Raw genomic sequence first — 24,304 nt, forward strand, 5'->3', positions numbered from 1 at the left:
GGAAAAATAATTCCCATATGAATTAACTGAAATGTATTACAGTTTTATTGCTTGTCTAGAAAAAAGAAGAGTTTTCTTGTCGTATTGTTTCCACAGATAAAAAGTGGATATACTGCGACAATATCAGGTGCAAAAGATCCTGGGTTAGGCCAGGAGAGTCATCCACACCCGCGCTGAAACATCATTTTTACATGGTATCGCCATATTACCAGAAATATGGAAAATAGTTGTGGAAATTACTATTTTTATTACTATATATTGCAGCATTTTTTCTTATAAAATTCCTTTTTAAAGTGAAAGCGCGGCCATAACATCCAAAAGCATTAAATATTATTCCATAACATTAAATTTTTTAAATTAATTATCCCTCAAACCATTCAAGATGTGTAATTTTCGATCCAACGTTCAAAACAATCAAGATCAAGTGCAATTTTATTTAAAAGTCTAAAAATAATTGTAAAAATTATATATGGATATTTAAGCTATTTTAACGCTTCTTTTGCTCTCAAATTTGATATCAGTTTTAATTTAGTCAATTATAAATAGCCAACATTGATTCAGTTCGATTGGGTCTATTTAATTGAACCTTGTTACTTAAATAGGGTTATGTTCATATTCAAAATGTATGTCGTACAAAATGACGTATGAGAATCACTTTAATAGAAAATTAATAGAATATAGATATTGTTTTATTATTTAAATCATCAGCTTTTTATTTTTATTGTATTTAATAAAATTCTTGGAAATTACAATATAAAAGAAAAAAATTAATATTTCATGATAATTATTAAATTATTCGCATTCTGGGATAAATTAAAACAGTTCCTTTTCACAGTTGTTATAACTCTTAAGAGCGGCAATAGCCAACCTCGACTTAATAGGGTTCAATATTATGGACCCCATATTCAAATGTGCGTTATTAAAACATATATCAGCGCTATGTCACATTTTGCTAAAAAAGAAATAATCAAATATGGATATTGTATTATTATTTAAAATAAATGCATTTAATTTTTTAAGGTTATAAATGAATTCTTAGGAATTCAACAAAAATTATAATTTAAAGAAGACGCTAAATTATACCATTGTTTTTTTAATTGCCATAGCTAATGTCAACAGTAGCGTCTCGACTTAATAGGGTCCAAAAATGCGAACCTTATATTCAAATGAGGTTGTATTCGTTATCGAAACGTATGCCGTTGCTATGACATGCGTGATTCAGATTAGCGGAAGATTTAGGTATTGTTTTATTATGGTAATTTTGTGCATATTTATTATAGTTTTGCAAATGTCGCGTGCCAAATATTTTAAAATTATGAATAATATTTAGAGTATTTTAAATGGCCACTAGTAGTTATGTCACTAAAACATATACAATGATATTATATATTCAATATACTGTCGGATTCTTAATTTTGAGGTGGCATTTATTTTTCTTATCATTGAAATTAATGACTGTTTAGTCTCCAAACAATGTAGATAAAATAATTATGATTAAAATTTATACGCAAAATGTTATCGCTATTATTTGATTGAATGAAAGAAAAACATAGTTGTTTAAAAAGTGAGGGAATTAAGAAAAACTATGGGTTTTTTTGGGACTAAGCAAGGGACCTGAGAAGGTCAATATTGACGTCAGCTTTATTATAAAATTGTGTAAATTTTACCCAAAATAAATGATGGTCTGGTGTCATCAACTTCTTATGTTGTCATTTTCATTTTTCTTAGAAGTTCTTAAAATTTCTTAGAAAACTTTTAAGCGACATGTCGATTGTACAGAATAAATTTATATATAGTTTTACATCCAATTATTAGGCGCTAAACTTTTTCACTTTAAAAGGGAAAATAAAAAATACAATATATATTAATTAAAATACAAAAAAAAACCATATTGTATATTAACTAAAACATATAAACTTTTTTACATCCTTCTCGCAACAGGACCATACCGTGACCAAAAAACGATGTTGGTTTGGCAGCGTTCTAATCATAAACCCATTTTGTTCTGTTAGTTGTTAATACTTTGATATTTTCTTCATTCATTCTCAACCCATATGGCTCTGCAGTACATAGTTCGCACTGCATGAAGAATGCTAGATACCTCAACGTTTATATCAACGAATCCCTCCCATCAGCAAGCGTCAGATGAATCAATCAGTTCGTAGTATCATTTGAACGCAGAATTGTATCCATCATAATGTTGAAAAGTAGTGAAAAAGGTGGAAAAGTGAAAAAGTGTTCTAGACTGGTTCGGATCGTTAGAGTCTGTGCCTTTTACAAATAATTTCACTCACACACAGCTAATGGGACCTTCGCGAGCTAAGTTCTCCGAAGCCTTATTTGCATGATTTTCATAAATACTTTTCCGACTCTTGATAGGAGGCATATACCTCAATAGTTTTTAAAATAATATCAGTTGAGTCCTTGAGGCCGTTGAACGATATATAGGCTATTATTTTTAAATTTTGTTGACCTAGAAAAGGTGATCATTATTGTCGTGACCTGGAACAAACTAATATTTTTTTAAAGTGTGGTGTAATAAATACTTTGGTGTCATCGTCAATGAGTTATTATGTAACTAGTGGAAATACTTATTTTCACTCTTGGTATAAAAACGAATTTATTAATAGCAGAAATTTTAAATTATTGCAATTATTCATATTTAGCTTAGATGGCATACATCTGAATACACATATACTCTTATTAACGAGATATATTCAGAATGATAGAAGGTTACATTTCTTGATTAGAGCTTAACTTCAATTAATTAACTTGTTCTCTGATTAGTGTGATAACCTTTGGCAACATTTATTATCATTGTGTGATGAACAAAATTGTTCTAATTTAATTTATCACAATAAGATTTTTTAATTTGTTATTTACCACTCTTTATTATCATAGCTATGTTTTGAACTGATATTTGACACCTCATAGTTGTTTTTCCTAATGAATCCTTTATATTATTATTCTTCTTCATACAATCCACAACTGTTATCTTACTCATATTATTCGGAATCTTTAGAAATTTGGTTAGTTATTTTTTAAATTATTTAAATTTGTTAATTCCATTCAGCTATATGTGTTAAGGATGACAAAAACAGAGACAAAATATAAAATTATACCCTACACTAGTTATAAACGTGATTAACACCATTCACTTGAAGTACATTTTCAAGAAAAGTTTAAAAATACTTACATGTTCGGTAATTGAAATTAAATGTTCAAAAATGAAGTTCAAAAATATGTTTTTTAGCTTGACTGCGATCTGCGATTTGATATTTAGATATGCGATATATTATCAGCTTATTTTAGCAAGAGTCATATTTTCTTTATATTGTCCGTTTGTTTGCACAATCAATTAATACTTTCAAAATTATAATAATAGACATAAATAATTTAAGAGTCTAGCATTCATTAGTTTAGTTCCAACATATCGAACATCAATTACAACGTTCCTCATTGCACATTTATATAGGATTTTAGTACTTATTTATGTAATATGTTCAGTTATACATGGTTGACGGAATGATGGACAGGATAATTAGGTTAAGGTTAGAGTAATTCTTGAACCAGTACAGGGAGAGAAATGGTATTGCTGGTGATTGTGTCTGTTACCTAATGGGTCGTAACTGCCGCGACACATATTGAAGCGACTATTACATCTCTTTAGGCCACCACAAATACACCTATGCTGAGTTCAAAAGATGGAAACTCTAGAGGATACCATGCGGTTCTGAGTAAAAAAGACAAGCATGACGACGTCTCTTTCTCTCTCTTTCCTCTTTATTATTTCATTTCCTTAACATTTTCCGTATAAGCTTGACCTAACTTAATATCCCATCTATCTTCCCATCGATCACATGTAGTATCTAACATCGGAATAAACACATTTTATATCAATCAGTGTTTTCAGTTCTCGTGCAAATTCTTTCCACAGAAAGAGTAGTGAGTGTTCAAACAAACAAAGTCAATACACATCAGTAACAAACGAACAGTCATAAAACTGTAGGAATGTTCGTCGGGTCGGTCAATCGGTCGAAATGTGTGACTGCCGCTGCGATTATTTGTCAGAACACTCACTACTATTTTTGGAAGGAATTTGCACGGGAACTAAAAACACTGGTTGAATCAAAGTTGTTTATTTCAACTTGCGATTGATACATGTGGTCGATGGGAGAATGGACAGGATATTAGGTTAAGGTGAAGGAAGTACGGTAGCGCTGTGGAAGTGGTACTGTTACAGGGGGACGGTGATAAGAAAAGAGCGAGACGTCGTCGTGACGGCCTTTTATACTCCAGAACTGCATGGTACCAATCCACCGGCGTTGCCAACCTTTGTAGTTATTGATGGTGAATTGGTGGTGGCCTAAAGGGTCGTGGCGGTCGCCACATAACTCCCCTCCTAGTGGAACAGCCGTGGAACGTACCTATACGTGGTGCAAGTTCCGGAATGCACCCGCAATCACGCAAACACACGCCCGGGGACTGCTGATGAGATGGGGATCCCAACCTGAGCGAGGAGTTTTACGGGATCAGCTGCCATCGGAGTTGTAGCAGGACGTCGTTCGTCTTGGGACGTTTAGCTTTGTTTGAGGGTACCTGTAAATGTGTTACGTGTCCCGTTTCGTGATGCGAGGGTGCTCATGTGTTGCTGGTATACATGATGGGCTTCTGTGGTTTTCGTCCATCAGGCTAGTCTCGTGGGATGTCGTCGACCACGTGGTGTTGATGAGTTCCGTTCCTCGTGCTATCCTTCCATGCACGTGTCAAGCACCTGTCGAGTGGCTTATGTTGAGTTGATTTACCTGTTAGGCACTTTGATCACGTCGGGGTCACCAATTGTAGGAATGTTCGTCGGGTCGGTCAATCGGTCGAAATGTGTGACTGCCGCTGCGATTATTTGTCAGAACACTCACTACTATTTTTGGAAGGAATTTGCACGGGAACTAAAAACACTGGTTGAATCAAAGTTGTTTATTTCAACTTGCGATTGATACATGTGGTCGATGGGAGAATGGACAGGATATTAGGTTAAGGTGAAGGAAGTACGGTAGCGCTGTGGAAGTGGTACTGTTACAGGGGGACGGTGATAAGAAAAGAGCGAGACGCCGTCGTGATGGCCTTTTATACTCCAGAACTGCATGGTACCAATCCACCGGCGTTGCCAACCTTTGTAGTTATTGATGGTGAATTGGTGGTGGCCTAAAGGGTCGTGGCGGTCGCCACAAAACAATTTTTATCAGCGATATCTATTGGTGAAAAAGCGAGGCGTCATTGTAAACAACTGTTAAACAACCTAACCTTACTGTTAGATTTAAGAATTTTGACATTACTGTAAACAAAATATCGATTTTCCAGTTAGTATCATTGAATTATTCGGTGTGTACGGACATTTTCAAATATCTTCAAATAATAAAAAAGAAAATATTGTGATAATGCTCCGTTATATCCCAATTGTCAGTTTTAGTTTGAAGTGGTGAATTTGACATGTGACAAAATACTACAGTTATGATAAAATGGTGTTAATAACGAATAATAATCACAATATACATGTAATTATGCCCATTGTTTTTACGATAGCGTGATGTCACTATATGGAACATATATTATACAAAATGTCAATTTTTTCGCCCAAAGCCTTTCTATATTGCAGGAACAATTTTTATTTTAAGGGCAGAATTAAGTAATAACATCCATATCAAATTTGTTAGAGAATGAACTCAGGTGTGTCTTTTTTCAGAATCAATATAGTAAGTAATACAATAAGGCTTGGATGGTACAGTAGATGCATAAAAATTTCTCACCCAATATTTCTCAAATTTTTGCGGAATTATTAAAGATGTGCGATGTCTAATATTGTACACAATGGTTTTCCTATTGATTAAATTTAGGCATTATTTCAAATCACAGACAGTAGAGTGTCGAATGCATTTTTATGAGCATGTTTTGTGCAGCTCATAATAACTAATTGTTTTCCAATCCCACTAATCACTTAGTTTCATCTCTGTGGCGGCTTCGACCACAGTCTCTTTCTTATTGCCGTATGTGATCTATTTTTCATCGCCCGTAGAAATTCCTTTCAAGAACATCTTGATTTTAATTCAAACTCGGCCAATTCTATGTTTCACTGTAAATTCATGCGGGAAAAACACTAGAAATAAATCGAGATATTATTTACATCCCCTCAGAATGTAACAAAAGGAATGTAAATTATTCATTTAAATTGAGAAATGTATTCATTTTTGTTCATAAACATGCAAGTATTGATAAGATCATTAATAATGTATGTATTGACATTATCAAGTCTTGACACGTGTTGCGCATTACAACTGATAATCGGATATAAAACTCGAGCCGTCCGAACGCAAAATTGTCTTATAATTTTCTTCTAAAAATTAAATTATTCTCAAGCGTGTCAGTGGCGTTGAGAGGAGCCTTTCGACGTTAATGAAACTCGTTATCTAAAACAAACAAATCGAAACAGTCCGTTTTATGCTTGTCACGGGTACGGTGTTGTAGTGGAACGCGCACTTATTCAAAATCTGATGAGATCCACCGTTCCGTGTTCGTCTTTTTGATCCTTCGGAAACAATGTCTTATTAGGATTACGTAACTGATGTAAATTAAGTTGATTATTTTACTAGTTTGGTCGGGTCGTGATAGTTTCGTTCGACTAGTTGTTCGTGGTGATTCCTCACGAGTATAAACTACAAGCGGAGAGCGACGGACGGCAGTGTCCCAGCCATTGCTGGATCGTCATGGATTTCAACTACTTCTCCGAAGGTTTGGAGTTGCAATGGAAGAGCATCTTCGAGAAACAGTTACCACAGTTTTCCTGTCAAAACGAAGACAAAAGTTTAACGTTTGAGGATATCCTGAAACGAATTTTTGATTCAGGTAAGTTTAATTTATTTGTTATCGAAGTTATACATTTCCAGCAGAACTTTTTAAGTTTATGTAAACGTCGTTTTTAAACGAAACTGTTTATTTTGTTCTGTTCCATTGAACATATGATAACAGTCCTCTTAATGTTAAGTGTTGCGTAGTTTTATTTACGACTAGGACAATTAATTATATAAAATTAAATATATTATCAATGCGCATAACTTTCCGATTATTCCAAGGTAATGAACACTGTTTTACACTACCTTAATATTTACACACTCTCAAAGAAGCAGATACAATAAATTCGGGTAATAAAAGGTTTTCTGCCTGGCTGCATTTCTAAAAAATATATTATCCAAATATTGGCTATTTATCTATTGAGCCATAATGGTCTCATAAATGCATTTAACAATATTTTTTAACTATTGTAAAAATTGGCGAATAATATGCTGAAAAACTGTCTCCACACAAAAGTTTTCAAAAAAGATATCGCTGATCTTTTGATCGAATTATCAATATAAATGACTGTTAAACGACCTAACCTAGTTTCTTTACAGAAAACTAGAGTTTTATATTTAAAATTATTGAATGTTTCAGCATACATGGACACTAATTATGGCGCTCAAAATTACATTTTCTATATTTATTACTTTCCTTGTCAAAATGAGAAAATGGATCAATTGATCAATAGACTAGATCGCTTTCAAATGTACATTGTCATAAATGGATTTTAATGTGAAAAAGTGATTAGAATGCATGCAGACTGCTAACAAGATCAAAAACTTGATAGTTGCATCTATTGGGAACGAGTGCTCAACAAATACAAATAACATATTAATCACGATCACACATTATTCACGTACAAATTGATAGATGCGGAAGGATGAAGAATTATGATCAAGATGCACATTTACTACAAGTGATTTTTCATTTCGGAGAAATAACTGTACGTTTTTGTTCTCCTGCAATTGAAGAACCTATTCGATAGCTCCATAGTGACAGCTGCGCTCGTAATATATTTATTTGTATATAAGAACACCTGATTCACTGTATAGCTTGGTTGTGCACAACCGACTACTTCAGTTGGACTTTTTATAAAGAAATAACACAATAACTGTATTTTATTTAATTTATTTGCAACTATGTTAAGTGTTAAGTGTAAGACTTTGAAGTATCTTCGGCTTTAATTTTTTCTAATTTCGAATGTGAACTCGAATGTGAATAAATTCCCATATATTTTAGGTGGCGCAACTGCATCGTTCGCCTAAGAACATATAACACATACATCATTACGTATCACCGTTAAACCGTTAAAAAGTCTCAAATAATAACTGTAAGCAATTTCGGTCGACTATATAATACTACTTGAAATTAATCTACAATTAAGTAAAATTAAGTTATAATATCTATAAATAAAATAGATTACATAATTAAAAAGCAAAAATTATAGAAATTACTTTAATAATATTTAGATTTCTCTGAGATCTGTTGTCTATTGAATAAATTTGTAATACAGGCTATTATCAATACGTGACATTAATTAAAACACCTGGTTTTCGTTTGCTTATTTATTTAGATAATAATAGGCAACCTTGTAATTATCATTCATACTATATAAAGATATGATATCCAAAGACGAATGGAACTAAAAATTAAATTTTACTACATGTTACTATTCTATGCATACTGAATATAGAATTTTTTCTTTGGATTCTATATTTTAGATTCTTCGATACAGTTGACTGCTTAATTGAACAAAAAAAAAAAGATTTTACTGATTATTTGCTTTGTGTAATATTTGTCATATAATTTTATGTTATTGATATTACTTTATATAATTTTAAATTGTATAATTATAGGTTTTTCAATAATTTCCCAATAATAGCACCAACATATTATTTATTTGAATCGGTTAGTGCAGTATACTAATCCATTTAAATTTGAGGTGTTTTAAACTACCTAAATAATAAACTATTGATTTTAATGTGATTTTGGAAAGGTACATGTACAATTTGTCTGAAGCATCGCATTTTAAAAACCTCAACTTTACATCTCAGGGTGTAACAGTGTCAAAGTATTCTGTAAGTACCAGGCATTTAAAAGAGGCGGAGTTTAATCCTCGTATCTTCAACAAATACCTTCTTGAAGAAGCAAAAGTTCCTACAGAATCAATTATATCATCAATAGTATCGGAAGCTTCAACATCTATATCAACGAATATAGCGCTATCATGGGCGAACATTAGATCGGCCAAGCTGTTTATAGCATCATATTGTACCATGTTCGTATATGTTTTTAAAAACTTTTCGCGTAATTCCATCCAATTATTTGTCGAAAAGCAGTGGAGAGGCGACATCTCCTTGCTTTTCAAAATTGCTCAAAGTGATTAAAGTAGACTCTGATTATAACGTGACTAAAAGTCATAGTTAACAATAATAATAATAATATAATATTTTATAAAATAATGCTTTTTTTTGCTTATGTTTTTGACACTCAAGTGTTACCGTACGAAATCCGCCATCGATTGAACAAGTGATAATTAGAAAGTGCAATATGTGGTGAATACGATAAATAGCATTTCTCTTTTAGATTTATTATATTTTATAATTTTTAGATTTAGGCATAAAAAATTACTCCCAGCGGATTTTTGCAACAGTTTTCTCTATCTACAAGATTTTAACAATGTGTCTATTAGAAGGTTATAATTAATTATTAAAGAAATACAAATCTTCCTAAAAAACATTTTTTTACATAATTATACACGTGTAATCCTTAAACTATTAAAAGTCCCAATAAAATCGATTGAATTTTTCATAGTATAAAAAATAAGTCAATATTTTACAAAAATATCTAAATCACTTCCATGCCACTTCACTGTTCTTTTAGTGTTTATAACTATCACCATTAACTTAATGATAAGTTAAAGTTAATGACCAAATAACATTCGAAACCAGTGTTGTTATATTTCCAATCAGAATAATTGTTAAAATATATTTATGATTAAATATTTGATGTCTGTCATTACAAACAGGTTCAATACACGAAAAAATGAATAAACGCTATTTTGTGGTAACATTCGACGTACTATAAACCAATTACTTATTATGAGATATATAAAGGATGCTTAGAACTATAAACTATAAAATATTTGTTAGATAACTTAATTATGGTTTAAATTATCAAAGAATGTGAACTTTCGTAATAGATGTTTATAAAAACAAATGTTTTGGTATCAGTTAATGTCATTGAAACTACTTAAAAACACCCATAGTTGCGTATTTCTGTATAAATATCGAATTTGGAATAATAAAATTTATGTGTATAATAAATATGAATATATAACATATTTTATCAATGACATCTGTTAAAGTATCAGCATGTTATTGTAGAAACACGTAGGGTATTTATATAGAAATCTTATTTACATACATTTTTACTGCTTTACTATATTGAAAAAAACTACAGTTAAGTTAGTGCTAATTTAACTGTTCATTGACAATTCGACTTGCTTATCCAGACTAATATATTTGTCGAACTTCCATTTTAAGAAATGTATTGCTTTTTTGTAGGGCTTCATTGTTGTTACAACGTATTTTCTGTTATTCTAAATTTTTCAATTTATAAAGAGACTTATTGAGAAATAGTGGAAAATATTGAAAGTGGGCGAGTATTGTCTATTACTCCTAATTACTTGACTTTTTGCAATAACACGTCCTTCATTTTATTTCTTGAATTAGCATCAGAGAGCATCACATAGAGCATAAACATTTTTTGCAATAATGTTCACCATAATTTATTTCCATGACGATTGCTTTTTTTGAGATGATAACGAGGCATTATATTTTAGTTTTTCTTTTTTACTTATAGAACATATTTTATATAAATTGTGCCGGATTACTAGATTTTTTAAATTTATTTTTCAATAATAATGACAACCATGGAAGTAGATATAGATAATGATTACTCTCCTGTATGATTTCGACAATGCTTGGTGTTCTGTACTACTATATTGGTACTGTACTGTACAAAAGAACATAAGAAACTGTCATCGCATATTTTTGCATGTAACCATTACATATAATTTACAGAAGTTGTAACAGCATGTCTTTTATGATATGAAGTGTATTTTGGACATATTATAAATGAAATTTATTATTTAAAATACAAAACATATAGAGTGAACGAGAATACAAAAATGAATGAATATACATCATCATGCTAATTACCTATTGAATAGAAATGTAATTATATTTAAGGAATGCCGTCATCAACGTTGAATAATACAATAGTTAATGAATGGCGCCATATGTTTGAACCTTGCAAGGACAAATATCAGATCTATCGATTGTTTTACTGTTAATAGTACAACGTTAAGCAACTTTTCCTTATTAGCATATGGCATAGTCAACATATTCCAAATTAAGCATAGTCGAAAACTATGGAATCATTCTAACAACAGCAATTCAGGAAGTTTTACATGTTTAACAGTATTAGTTTAGTAAAAAAGTAATCCATATATTTTAAATTATATAATATTTTATTTCTTTCTAACTAAAATATGTTTATAATGATGATTTTAATTTTCAATTATGAAATGTAGATTACTTCCTCATTCACTTAACATAACAGAAATATGCTAAATACAATGATGACCCGAAATACTACAAAATACTCAATTAATTTTTCATATCTTCATTTTCTTGTAAAGCGCGATATTGAACGAATGATGTTGGTTTTGCAGCGACTCAATCATAGATTCATTTTCGCACTTCAGAACCGTGTGCAGGCCAGCCAGTAAAAAGTTGTGCTGCGTCGATATGAACAAGTGGTAATTGGTTACTTACTAGTGACCTACATACAACTTATCTAAAGATTCGCATTGGGACAAAAAAAATGCTAGAAATATTCGCATATTTTGGTGGTCTATGATATACTGCAGTAGTATTTTTCCATCATATTAATTTTCTTTTCGTGCGCAAAATCATATTAATATAAGAATATTATCGTGATCTTGTTTATAAATATTGTTTTTATTAATTTGTTGTTTTGAAAGGACCAGTCGGCGAAATTCAGAATAACAAATGACAAGTTTACATTAATTACATCCATCTCTTTTGTTTGCAGTATAATAACGCATTATTCGTAATTTGTGGATGATTATTAAGTATTTCGCGTTTTGACGTGTAATTCTTATCTGGTTTCGGTAGATTACAATTTGTTTCTAACATAATTGTTTTTTGAATAACATTTTTTGGTTAGGTTTATTTTATGCTTAGAGTAAACACAAAGGTTACAGATCTTGTAAAAATTTGATCAAAGCTAAAATTTAATTTTCACAAAATAAATCAGCAATTGTCTTCTTTAGATCAACCAGATTATGATATAAAATACGAGGACAAAGAGAGATGCCAAAGAAGTGTCATCGAGGGTCTACACTTTATAACAGTGACGCCTTTATCCGCAAGGCAAAGCAAATGGAACTATCTTTTAAACATCATGAGTTACGTTCTCCGAGACGAGACATGTTTCATAGATCTGGACATGAACGGCGTGCTCAAGAACGTGTTCTTTATGATGCAGTCGACGCAGATGGGCGCTGATAAATCATCGAAGTTGATGTTCGCACATTTGGTTCGTTCGTGTTTGGAACATGAGACCGGTGTCAAATGGGTGGTGAACTCCCAGAATTGGATTTATCATTACAACGTAGTTTTGGAATATCAGGATGATCGAGAGGTGACAGACGTTGGGTAAGTGACCGATAGTTAAGCTTGAAATATTACCTACCATCTATAAGATCATTTTTAAGATGAATGTCGCTTTGGCCGCCATCTTTTTGGGGTTAGAAAGCGACGCATTGTGGCGACAGATTTTTTAGTTTTTCTTAGCGTCCTTGCATGGAATATGGATTAAAATTTCACATAAAATGTCGAGTGAAGTAATATTTTTAAAAAAGGTATGATACATAAAGCTACAGTATCTCATTTCAAACTTAGCCCAATGTGTTCCCCTGCTTTTAAATATATGATAACGATATGGTTTAATAACCTATGTGAAGTATTGAATCTAGGAAAAAGTATTATGACTTTAACCAATAAGTTTATATCATACCAGCTAAATTACGGGACATTATTCATTATGGTTATCACTTACTCAGATATCATTTAACTGTGTGGCACTTCTATTTTATGAAGGTGTTTATATACGAACTCTTTTTTGGATATTTTTAAGACCTTAAAATGTTATGTCTTAATGTCAGGATAATGGAAATAAATATAAATTGCTTACATAAGTTTTAATCTAGTATCGGTATAAATGGTAGCAACAAGTGTTGTAACAGTTTTTCATTTATTATTATTATTGGATGACGAACAGAATATTTCAAAAACAAAGACGACAGTACTTTTTTGGATAAATTTTAAAGAATGGGGTTGCTATTATTTTCTAACATAGTATTTTTTATTAAATTTAGCCGAGATAGGGGTTTGGTTTGTTTCTCTAATGCGTAAAAATATGCAGTATCCTTTTGTATCGCTGTTCAACAAGTCGCCTTTTCTTTCTTTAAAATAAAATAGGATTGCAAAGTATATTAATATTTTTTTTATTTTAAACTTTTCACATTTCATTAATTGCATCTTTCTCTATCCATTCAAAATGTTGCTGGTAAAGTAACAATTGAATGTAACTTTATTACATCGTTTATTCTTAAATTGTTATTATCATTTTTTATTCAGATATAATATTAAATTTCACAACTTTTTGTAGTGTTTTTACTTTGATTGAGCTATCATATTTTTAAATAAAATAAGTCATTAAAATCGATCATATATGCAAGTTTTGTGAATGAGTTTCTGAGTTCTGATAAATTTTGGAATCTTTTTGAAAGGTTTCGAATTTTTTGAAAGATAACACTGTATATTATATAGAAAATACTTCAATGCTTTTTCCTGGACTCAATATAAAACCCCGTATGATTAACTTTTTGCTAATCTCTTCTAGGTATGACCTGCTGATGATGCTCTTGGAGAAAGTCATTAAAATCGATCAGAAAATGTTTCAAGACATAATATATTATTTAAGTAAGCCGATGGAGGATACGGTGATGCAATGCAACGCCATAAACCCAAATTCCATCATGTCTCTCGACTACGCTGATGGTTCTCTGTCGTTATGTTTGATTAGTTTAGTAGAGATTTTGGAGAGACTGTTAAAAAATAACAGTGAACGGGTTTTAAATGGAATAATACATTGCAAGGTAACATGCTAGATGTAATTTTAAAACAAACATATATATGTAAATAGTAAAGCGACTTGGATAAATAGATGAAGGTGATATAAAATAGAAATGCATCCATTTGTTATCTTTCACGTGTCACATTTCTTTAATAAATACGATATTATAATTACGATAACATCTTGCTTTGATTTTGTATATATATATATCAGGGGTTTGATGATTTTATATAGACCATTAGATTGTATCAAAAATAGTGTTATATTTGCAATATCCATATGACAATCAATATATTTTTATCAATATGGAACTTTGCTTGCTTCGTACTCTGAGTACTTCGATGATATCGCTGAAGAAATGTCTAGAAATTGAATTCCAATTTCTTCAACTGAATAATTTAACATAACTTAGATACCGTTAAAATGAGTTTTGCAGTTGCTTTTTAAAATATATTAAGTAGGTGCGTGTATTTTGATAAGATATCTATTAGTGACGATGTTATTTATACATTTAAACACTTATTAAACTTAACGTAACTGTAAAATTCGAATCTTTTGATATTTCTTGACTTAAAATAACAGTTTATCCTTTAATATTGTAGACTCATTTATTGTATATAGACACTAATCATGGAACGTTCAAAATTGTATTTTCGATATTCACTGTTTTTATTACTTGATTTAAAGAAATCCAGAGTCCATCATGTGCTTAATTATTCAAATAAATTAGAATTTTAGTAGAGCATTTGATAGAACTATCTTACATGACAATGCACTGCCATACGCTGCAAAAGTTGTGCAGGATTTACACTGCTGCAGAGCGAATTTGCAGTTCTGCCTCATCCAGCATACTCACTTTCTGATTACAACTTGCTCAGGCTTATCTAGCATGGCTTGACAGTTTAACAATACTAAGACGTCGATCCTATAATATCGTGTAGAAAATTACGCGTCAAACAAGGCGTATTTGGGATCGAACAAGATATTTGAGATAAGGGGAGTGCAGACACCAAGAGCCACGTTGACCTTCGAAACTCGTGGGAATGGTGAATCTCAGGGTATTTATAGGAATTTATTGGAGAAAATTATAAAAACATTACAAAAAATCATCATTATAGAGGTCTTTCTTTCCCTAGAGATAATCAGGTTGCGAGAAGTTGACGGCGTGAAGATTGTCGTTACTAATCATTTACACCTGTCAAATCTTTATAATTTAAATTTTAGTGTAAATAAAATCGTTTTAACTCTGCCAGTTTTTCTCTTGAAATCGTGAGGAAAGACTCGCAACACAGATCTTATTAGGATATTCAGGAATCTATTTCTCCCGTTTCCCTGAAGATCCCCTTTCCTTTTCACTCGGTCCAAAGTAATATATTGTACCGAGGCAAACCCCTTAGTACTTGAAGGTTATGTTGCTGATAGATTCGAAACAATTATAACATAAAGCTTAGTTATTACAGTATAAACTCTAAAATGCTTTTTATATTTTTATACAACGTTTGTTTTTACTAATCAAAATACCTTGTTTGGCGTCTATTTCTTATGCCATGTTTTACATTATTTGAGAATTATACAATTCTTACTACACTTGATTTTTTTCATCTCCAGCATATTCAGACTTCCATATTTTTGAGTTCTTCGATGTAAATTTCGGAAGTAGCTTTCAAAAGCTAGTAGTTTCTGGCTTTACCTGCAGTGTAGACGCTACCAGATTTCGATGCAAATATTTGCAGTTATATCTTGTATTCTTACAGGCGATAATTTGGTTTTCAAACAGAAAAATTTTAAATATAACGGTTGTTATCATAATTTTTAATCAGGCGAAGGCCAATGACCCGTTTTAACTCCTCATTGTGCTTTAAATGCTTTATTAGGAACATTAATTATGTTTAACAGATTTTTTAGTAAATATAATTTTTGTGTTTTGTTGATTATTTTTTATATGGGAATATAAATATGATATCGTATAACATTTTTTAATGAATGACCATCTAATTTTAGATTGTAAGAAGTGTGTTAGATTTTAATACAGTTCTTTCCAATAAGGGTTAGTTGGTGTTGAAGCCCAGAGGAACATGTTGTGTATGAGACATTAACGATTTTATTTTGTGTATTTAAGGTGTATTAAAAGCTTACGTATGCGATTAAATTGGAGATATAATAATTTTCAATGACTCTGATGGATAGATACGGCTGAATTTGGGAGATTGTCTGAAGGTCACCGCTTGATTGCAGCTTTGTCATAGAACCAAAACAAAATGTTGCTGAATTGTACCCTGGTGAACGTCGTATGACGTCGTAACTATCATTGCCAACGACATTGTTAGTAACAGGATCATAAAAGTGCAGTGTATTACATGTTGCTAAAGTGTTACATAAAACTGTACATATGTCCATTAACATCAATTTAATAAATTGAACTATGTATTGTTGCAAAAAGACCTCTAAAATCGAGCATTAACAGATACAAAGTAATCTTCTTATATGCCAACACGCAGCCAAACGTTGATGAGTTATGACATGTACACTATTGCAGCTGGAATTGCCAATTCTGTTGCGCCCAGCGCTAGTCGTAGCTCTTTCTGACCACCACTTTTTGAAATCTATACCGCATGGTTTGACTGGTGTATACGATTTTGAAATACTGAAGAAATGCGAAAATTGATTAGATCGCTACCAAACCAATAACGTTCTTTTGACATAGAATCTCCATGTTGCCAGAAAGATGGAAAATGTTGTAGAAAATGATGGAAACGCCTTTTAAAAAAATATCAGAATACATGCGAGTACCTAATATAATGAAATATTGTCGGATATGTTTTGATGGTTAGTTGGTCTAAAGAAAATTGTTTTCAAATAAACGTTTAATTTGTAGGTGGAACTGGAGAGCTAGTTCTGCTAATACGATATTTTATTTTTTCATTCATATATAGATAATTTGCGGATATTAACTATTTGCTGACTAATTAACAAAAACTGTTAGGAATGAAATAAAAACAAGTCACATATCAAATTCACATAAAATACATGTACAATTCTAATAGAAACATGTTTGTCTCGCACTTAATCTCATAGTACTATAATTTAATACGGCATATGTGATTTTATTACTAACTAAACAATTTATATTTTCAGATCGGAGCGATAAGCGAAAGATTACTTCAAATAGTTAAAAATAAAGATATATGCTTACTTTTAGAACGCATTAGAATTATTTTGTCCTTTTACGGATTATCGGAGATATTTGACGGTATCAAATCCATCAATCAGGATCCCTTATTACTCAGTGGTTTTCTCAAAACAATAGAGAGGAAGGTTGACGAAGGTTAATACTGTGATTATGTTATTTTTGATCAAATTTAACGAACATTTTATTTAAGGGGAACTTACTCAAGTTCTTGATCTCTATTACTATGGGCTCAAGTATGCCAAATATATAAGCGACAAGTTGCCCAACTACAATATGAATGGGAAGCCACTGAACACCGAATGCGAGCTATTGGGTTTACAGCTCGAACCTATTATATTAGTAGCCGCCAAATTGGAAAATGTCTTCTGGGCACCTGAAAAAGTTGAGAGTATCCGAATGTCGCACTTAATACAAATTTTGAAGAAGCTCAGTTTGGAATGTCTACAGCTAGGTAATAATTTACACAATAAATCATTTTTTACATTTAAATCATTTTTAATGCATTTTTTACGTTTATTTATTATTCCGAAAAAATAATTTTTAATATCTAACAACAGGACGTTCATATATTTTTAAGCTTCTAAATACACCATTAATTTTTTTTATTTTCTAGTTTATAAAATTAAGAAAATAATGCCTAGACATCCGTCCAAGATCTTCATTATGGCACTAGAAAATCTGATCAAAGCCAAGCATCTGTACTCTCCCGATAATTTAGGTGCTATATTTGAATGTTTGATGTACTCTTTCGAGGATTTGCTGAATCACGTGAGAACTAATTGCAAATTTCCGAAAATCACCCCGGGCCAGCAGGTTTATGTTCGAACACTGTTCACTGCCGTGCTGACGTACATCGAGAATTTTAGCTTCAGTTGGGGAGATGGCGTCAAGGCTCTCGATCTACCGCAGATAATGTTTGATTTCTTGTCAAGTTTCGATTGGTCCAAAGAGGTATGTACGATTTCATTATTGTCGAAAAGTGTATAACATATATATAGTGGTATGTTAAGTGGCAGCATTACATGGCATAATTAATGTTAAAATGTGTCCTGACAGTTATTTGTATAGGGATTTTCAGTACGGCTCCTTGTTGACAGCTTGTAGAGGCCATATTGTTTTGGTTATCGTTTATTTTTTAATTTACTGATGTCAAATTATCATGACAAGTTACAGGAAGGCAGTAGGTTGAAATATAAAAAAATTAAAGCAAAGTGAGTGTTCGCTGAGTCCCCAATGTTGCAGCTTGAATGGGAAGTTTTGCTGCACCCAGCGTATTCACCAGAGATAGTGCTTTCTGATTACCACCTGTTCAAATTTATTCAGCATGGCTTGGGTGGCACACGTTTTAGAAATGCTGAAGAAGTGCAAAAATGGATCCATGATTGGATTATTGGCAAACCAATATCGTTTTTTTTGGACACGCTATCGCCATGTTAAAAGAAATATGGGGAGAGTCTTAGAAAATGATGTTTTTCATCATTTTTTTTGGTTAATATATATTGTATATATTGTCCCAATAGATTCCTTTTTAAATAACATGTAAGCACCTACTATATGAATGTAAAATTATATATTGGATTCAGATACCATTATTTTCGGTGCTTAGAAAGGATCTGTGTGCTAGTGGTTGGGTTGTAAAAGGTTATAACAAAAAAAAATTAGTGATATTTACAAATTTCTTAAGTGATTTTGTTCTTCAATTACGGCAAGAGATGTGTCATTAACAATAGTAGGTCTTTATAACATTCGGGTAGAGCAAATATAAGCGTTGTGTAGTTAAAGTATTGAGTCGAATTGGCAATGTAACAGGAGTGCTTAGTTCTTAGTTCTTCGCTTTCTTCGTTTGCCTTATATGATATATAGAGAAAGATGTAAACAATACAACCAATATACAGACAATAATCCAATCCAGATGCCATTGATGATCAATTTAAAAAATATCCAAATTTCTGCTTCTTTAAAAGTCAGTCAAAGTGTCGAATTATTACGAAATATAAAAACATAATTGAAAAAATAATAAATTATAATTGTGAGTAATGAAAAGTTAATAAAATATAAAAGTATATAAAATTCAAGCAAGCAAAATGAGTTTAGATAAACTAATGTAATATCTACTTTATATATAAAATGAAAATGCACAAAAAGTTATAGGGTATCTGGAGTTATAGTGTTGGTTTTTGTTTTTTTTTCTTTGCTTATCAAATTCGACGCGACCAATATAAAGAAGACTGCGATTTTCATGAATTTGAAGGCCAACTTGGATTATCAACAACTAAGATCATTGAAAAAAGGTACTGTGAAAAACAACAATAAGTTCTCACATCACCAGATTATCATGGATTAAATGTATAACAAAACTCATCATAATAATATCTTATCTGTAATATTTTAAGTAAAATAAAAAAAACGGGCGTGTCACTGTCTAGACCTACGACAAAAGTAAAGTTTTTTTACTTGAACGTTTTTTATAATTGTGATGGTATTGCTCATTTGCGTCAAGCAATTTTAATAGAAAGAATATAATAAAATATTTAAGCGTATATACCAGTATTATCACAAAATAGAGACACAAATATAGTGAGTTGTTTATAATGATTTGCTTCATTTCATATTAATATGCGTCGTTTGTACGAATTAATTTGACGTCTTTTTACACAATGTTTATCTATAGTGGGATACTAATATACTTATAGTGGATTCAGTACATTGAAGCAAATGAAATAAATCTGAAAATATAAATTGCTTGTTTGCGTGTTACCTTAAAAGTTTACTAGCAGAAAATACGGTTAAAGGACATTTAATATTTTTATTATACGGAACCGAAAAAACCAATCAATGTGGAAAAATCCGAAAAGCTAACATCAGTTCGGTTTAAGGAATTCGTATCATTATATTGTCTGTTCTTTACTTATATACTTTTCTCATAATTGACACCACTATTATGTTGAAAAGCAGGGCAGAGACGATCATCAATATCAATATCTGTAATTTATTTTTTGTTTCAATTCGAAACTCCTTCTGTTGTTCCGGATAGATTCCGGAAGTAGCTCCAGTCGTGATTGATTTTATGAGTCATTTGACACCTTGCCGCATGGAGTAGTAGACATCATTAATTTTTAATGCTATTTTTGTTGTTTTAATTTGAATATAATGTAATAAATATTTTAGATTGTTGTCAAGGGATTGGTGTTAATAAACCAGGCGATTTCCAAACGTTTGTCGCCATGTATGTCATTACTGATAGATACTCCAGATAGTATAAAAGATCTGGGCCCCATGCTCTACAAAGAATGTTATAACACCGAGTGGGAAATTAGAAAAGAAGCCTTGGAGGTCATACGTACCATAGCAATAAACGCCAATAAAAGTAAGACGAAATTAGTTATAAATAATTATATTGTATTTACTTAAATCAATGTTTTAGGCTTTTCATCATTTAAAGAGATTTTGGTCAAGGCTTCACTTATCGATGTGGTCGCAAGGATGGCACTAACTGATTCGAGCCCAGTAGTGCGAGCCACTTCTTTTAAATGTCTCAAAGAATTTATAATCATGGAAGACGTAGAGCACTCATTAACTTGTCCAATTTACATAGTAAGTGAATTGTATTGTAAATTATATTAATGGTGACTTTGATGCTTGTAATTTTATCAATGGTATGCATTAAAATTGTTTATTTAGTTCTGTGAAAGTATTCTTAAGTATATAATAATTCTACAAATTTGGAAATATTTCCCTGTTAACTTACTGAAATAACAGGTTGTTCAGTAATATGTATAACCCAATAAGAAAAAAAGCACGTATTAGTATAATAGAGTGTTATATTGATAAAAAAATAATTTTTGTTTTTTTTTAAACTAATATCTAAACTAAAACTAATATCTCATGGGCATTTTACATTTAGTTGGTTATACAAGTTAGGATAAAAATTCTAGTTTCTGAAATTCCAAGAATTTTTGAAAGAGGAATGAAAAATAACTATATAGTAAGTAATTGTTATAAAAGCTTTATTCTTCAGTATAATGTTGTTCAACTTCATTATATTTTTTCAGCGATATGTAAATTCACTTCAGCATGTACGCATGAATTTGTAAATAGGACATTTTTATATTCTGTGAGAGTAAAGCTTTGATTGAAATAGTTATTCAAGAAATTCATAAGTGACGTTACTTCGGGAGTAAATATCGATTATAATAAAGTGTTTATATATTTACATAAAGTTGAATACCAAAAGAATATTTAAGTTCCAGAAGAATTAATACTGAAGAATTTAGTAGATGAAAAGGTTTCACAAACGGTTGCAAAGCACTGCAATCAGCGAAGATAGAATTAAATGTTTGGTGGGATCGGAAAGAATTGCTCTTCAAGGGTTGTTTGGACCTGACCAGACCTATTAACTAAGCTCTAAAACTATTTATCGGATGATCCTTTTGGGAGAAAAACGGCTAATGGACATCCTTTAAAACAGCCGTATTTCGTTTATTAGGGTTTGAAATGTATATGAATAAAACGATTTTGAATAACACGATAAAAGCTGAAATTACTTTTTCCCCAATAAATTATTCGCTTGAATGTTCTTTCAACCATTTCTCAGCTGTCTTTTTCTATCTAGAATAGCGTGCTGGAGATTATTCGGGTCGATAGTGATACTACAACCAAAAGCGAGGCAATTAATTTCATAACTTATATCTATGCTAATGAGGAAGACCTACCTATGGACATATTAGCCGATATATACAAACACTTGGAATCTCAGGCGTTGCTTAACAGTAACTTGGAAGTCAGGAAAGCATCTGTTGAGTTCTGGAAAATGGTTACCAAAAAATTTTTCATGGATCAAGGTGTTATATTAGCTAAGTTTATTGTTACTAGTGTATATTTATTTCATAAATATTGGAGGTTATCTAGACAGAAAATTCCCACCTATCGTATTCAGTAAGAGGATAATTACCATGACAAAAAAAGAAATTAAAAGCCGAATGTATAAAATCTTGACCGAATTGAGCCGGAATGGTTGTCTGGATATATTCCTAAATTTATTTGGTAGTCACACCTTACATCCGGAAGTTGCGGAGATTATACAGGAGTTCCTAGGTAGATTCTACAGAGTGTTCCAGGAATACGAGGTAAATTATTCTTATACTCATTAATGAAGATTGCTCATCGTTTAAAATGTGTTCTAGATCACTCCGGAATCAATGTTGAATAACAATGGACTTAACCTGAACAATAGTTCTGTAATGTCACCTAAATCGAATAATGATACCATCATTCAAGAATTATTAAATGAGCCAGTAGTGATGCTATCAGATGAACTAAATTTTTATTCCGATGAGGTAAGTATACTTTCATGTAGAAAAATTAGTTATCAACTGAAATAACTTACTATACCTTTGTATTATTGCTAAACTATGTATAAAAACAATGATCTCTTATTCGTTAACAAAACTTTTTACATGTTTCAAAACTACATATTACTAAAGTAGTATATATGCTACGAACTAATTTAGAATAAACTTATAAATAATTTTTTTTTAGCTGAAAAATAATATTTAATAATTTAATTACTTTCAGGATATGCTATCCGTGTTAGACAATCCTGCATCGCTGGTAGTGCGCCCATTAACTGAGCACAACCAACGGGAAAACCAAAAAGTCAGAAATACCACACCAGCTGAGTTCGTGGCATTTATTTTTAGGAAAATGAGCAATACAACTGAGGACAGTGGCACGATGCTTAATGAAAATCAACCGATTTGCGATGTATATAATATAATAGATTACTAAGGTCTCTTATTGTTAAATGATGTTTGTGTTCCAAATAAAAGTCTTTATACAGTTGAAGTTATAGTTAATACTATTGATCCATTATTGAATAATGAAATCCCTTTATTCATAATGTCGCAATGGTCCGTTGAAAAAAGTAAATATTCTATGATACTCAAGTTGGCGAACGGTTTTGTAATCAGTGTTACCGAAAGGTACCTAGTTTTATATTTTCAATGTAGATTAATATTTTCAAAAAAAAAAATTCTTAAACATTCTAATTATTTGTAATAAACCTTTGTTATTTAAAAGGCTTAGTATATATTTAAAAAAATATTGGTCGATATACATATTTTCTAAATATATAAAGTATAAGGTATTACACCTCTAAAATGTATCTATCCGATAAGGGGGGTTCGAAGGGGGGATCAAAGGGGGGTTCGAAGGGGGGTTCGAAGGGGGGTTCGAAGGGGGATTCGAAGGGGGGTTCGAAGGGGGGTTCGAAGGGGGGTTCGAAGGGGGGTTCGAAGGGGGGTTCGAAGGGGGGTTCGAAGGGGGGTTCGAAGGGGGTTCGAAGGGGGTTCGAAGGGGGTTCGAAGGGGGGTTCGAAGGGGGTTCGAAGGGGGTTCGAAGGGGGTTCGAAGGGGGTTCGAAGGGGGTTCGAAGGGGGTTCGAAGGGGGTTCGAAGGGGGTTCGAAGGGGGTTCGAAGGGGGTTCGAAGGGGGTTCGAAGGGGGTTCGAAGGGGGTTCGAAGGGGGTTCGAAGGGGGTTCGAAGGGGGTTCGAAGGGGGTTCGAAGGGGGTTCGAAGGGGGTTCGAAGGGGGTTCGAAGGGGGTTCGAAGGGGGTTCGAAGGGGGTTCGAAGGGGGTTCGAAGGGGGTTCGAAGGGGGTTCGAAGGGGGTTCGAAGGGGGTTCGAAGGGGGTTCGAAGGGGGTTCGAAGGGGGTTCGAAGGGGGTTCGAAGGGGGTTCGAAGGGGGTTCGAAGGGGGTTCGAAGGGGGTTCGAAGGGGGTTCGAAGGGGGTTCGAAGGGGGTTCGAAGGGGGTTCGAAGGGGGTTCGAAGGGGGTTCGAAGGGGGTTCGAAGGGGGTTCGAAGGGGGTTCGAAGGGGGTTCGAAGGGGGTTCGAAGGGGGTTCGAAGGGGGTTCGAAGGGGGTTCGAAGGGGGTTCGAAGGGGGTTCGAAGGGGGTTCGAAGGGGGTTCGAAGGGGGTTCGAAGGGGGTTCGAAGGGG

The 24,304-nt window shown here is 32.3% G+C and overlaps 1 protein-coding gene across 2 annotated transcripts; it reads left to right on the top strand.

Moving 5' to 3' along the window:
* Positions 1 to 5,233: 5,233 nt before the first annotated feature.
* Positions 5,234 to 23,152, top strand: LOC143204648 (uncharacterized). 2 transcript variants are annotated; one of them, XM_076417351.1, is made up of 13 exons: positions 5,234 to 5,683; positions 5,725 to 6,897; positions 12,251 to 12,635; positions 13,885 to 14,140; positions 17,254 to 17,443; positions 17,499 to 17,759; positions 17,922 to 18,259; positions 20,477 to 20,675; positions 20,733 to 20,902; positions 21,921 to 22,149; positions 22,208 to 22,434; positions 22,492 to 22,644; positions 22,883 to 23,152. In XM_076417351.1, the coding sequence occupies exons 2-13, from the start codon at positions 6,759 to 6,761 to the stop codon at positions 23,093 to 23,095; spliced, it is 2,760 nt and encodes a 919-aa protein (XP_076273466.1). In that variant the 5' UTR covers positions 5,234 to 5,683; positions 5,725 to 6,758; the 3' UTR covers positions 23,096 to 23,152. The 2 variants fall into 2 exon arrangements, with proteins under 2 accessions (XP_076273466.1, XP_076273467.1); XM_076417352.1 differs by lacking the exons at positions 5,234 to 5,683; positions 5,725 to 6,897; positions 12,251 to 12,635 and adding an exon at positions 12,695 to 12,841.
* Positions 23,153 to 24,304: the final 1,152 nt, after the last annotated feature.

This window comes from Rhynchophorus ferrugineus, unplaced genomic scaffold (genome assembly GCF_030347505.1).
Source record: "Rhynchophorus ferrugineus isolate W39M unplaced genomic scaffold, kcgeb_rfMv2 rfM11, whole genome shotgun sequence".
Classification (NCBI taxonomy): domain Eukaryota; kingdom Metazoa; phylum Arthropoda; class Insecta; order Coleoptera; family Curculionidae; genus Rhynchophorus; species Rhynchophorus ferrugineus.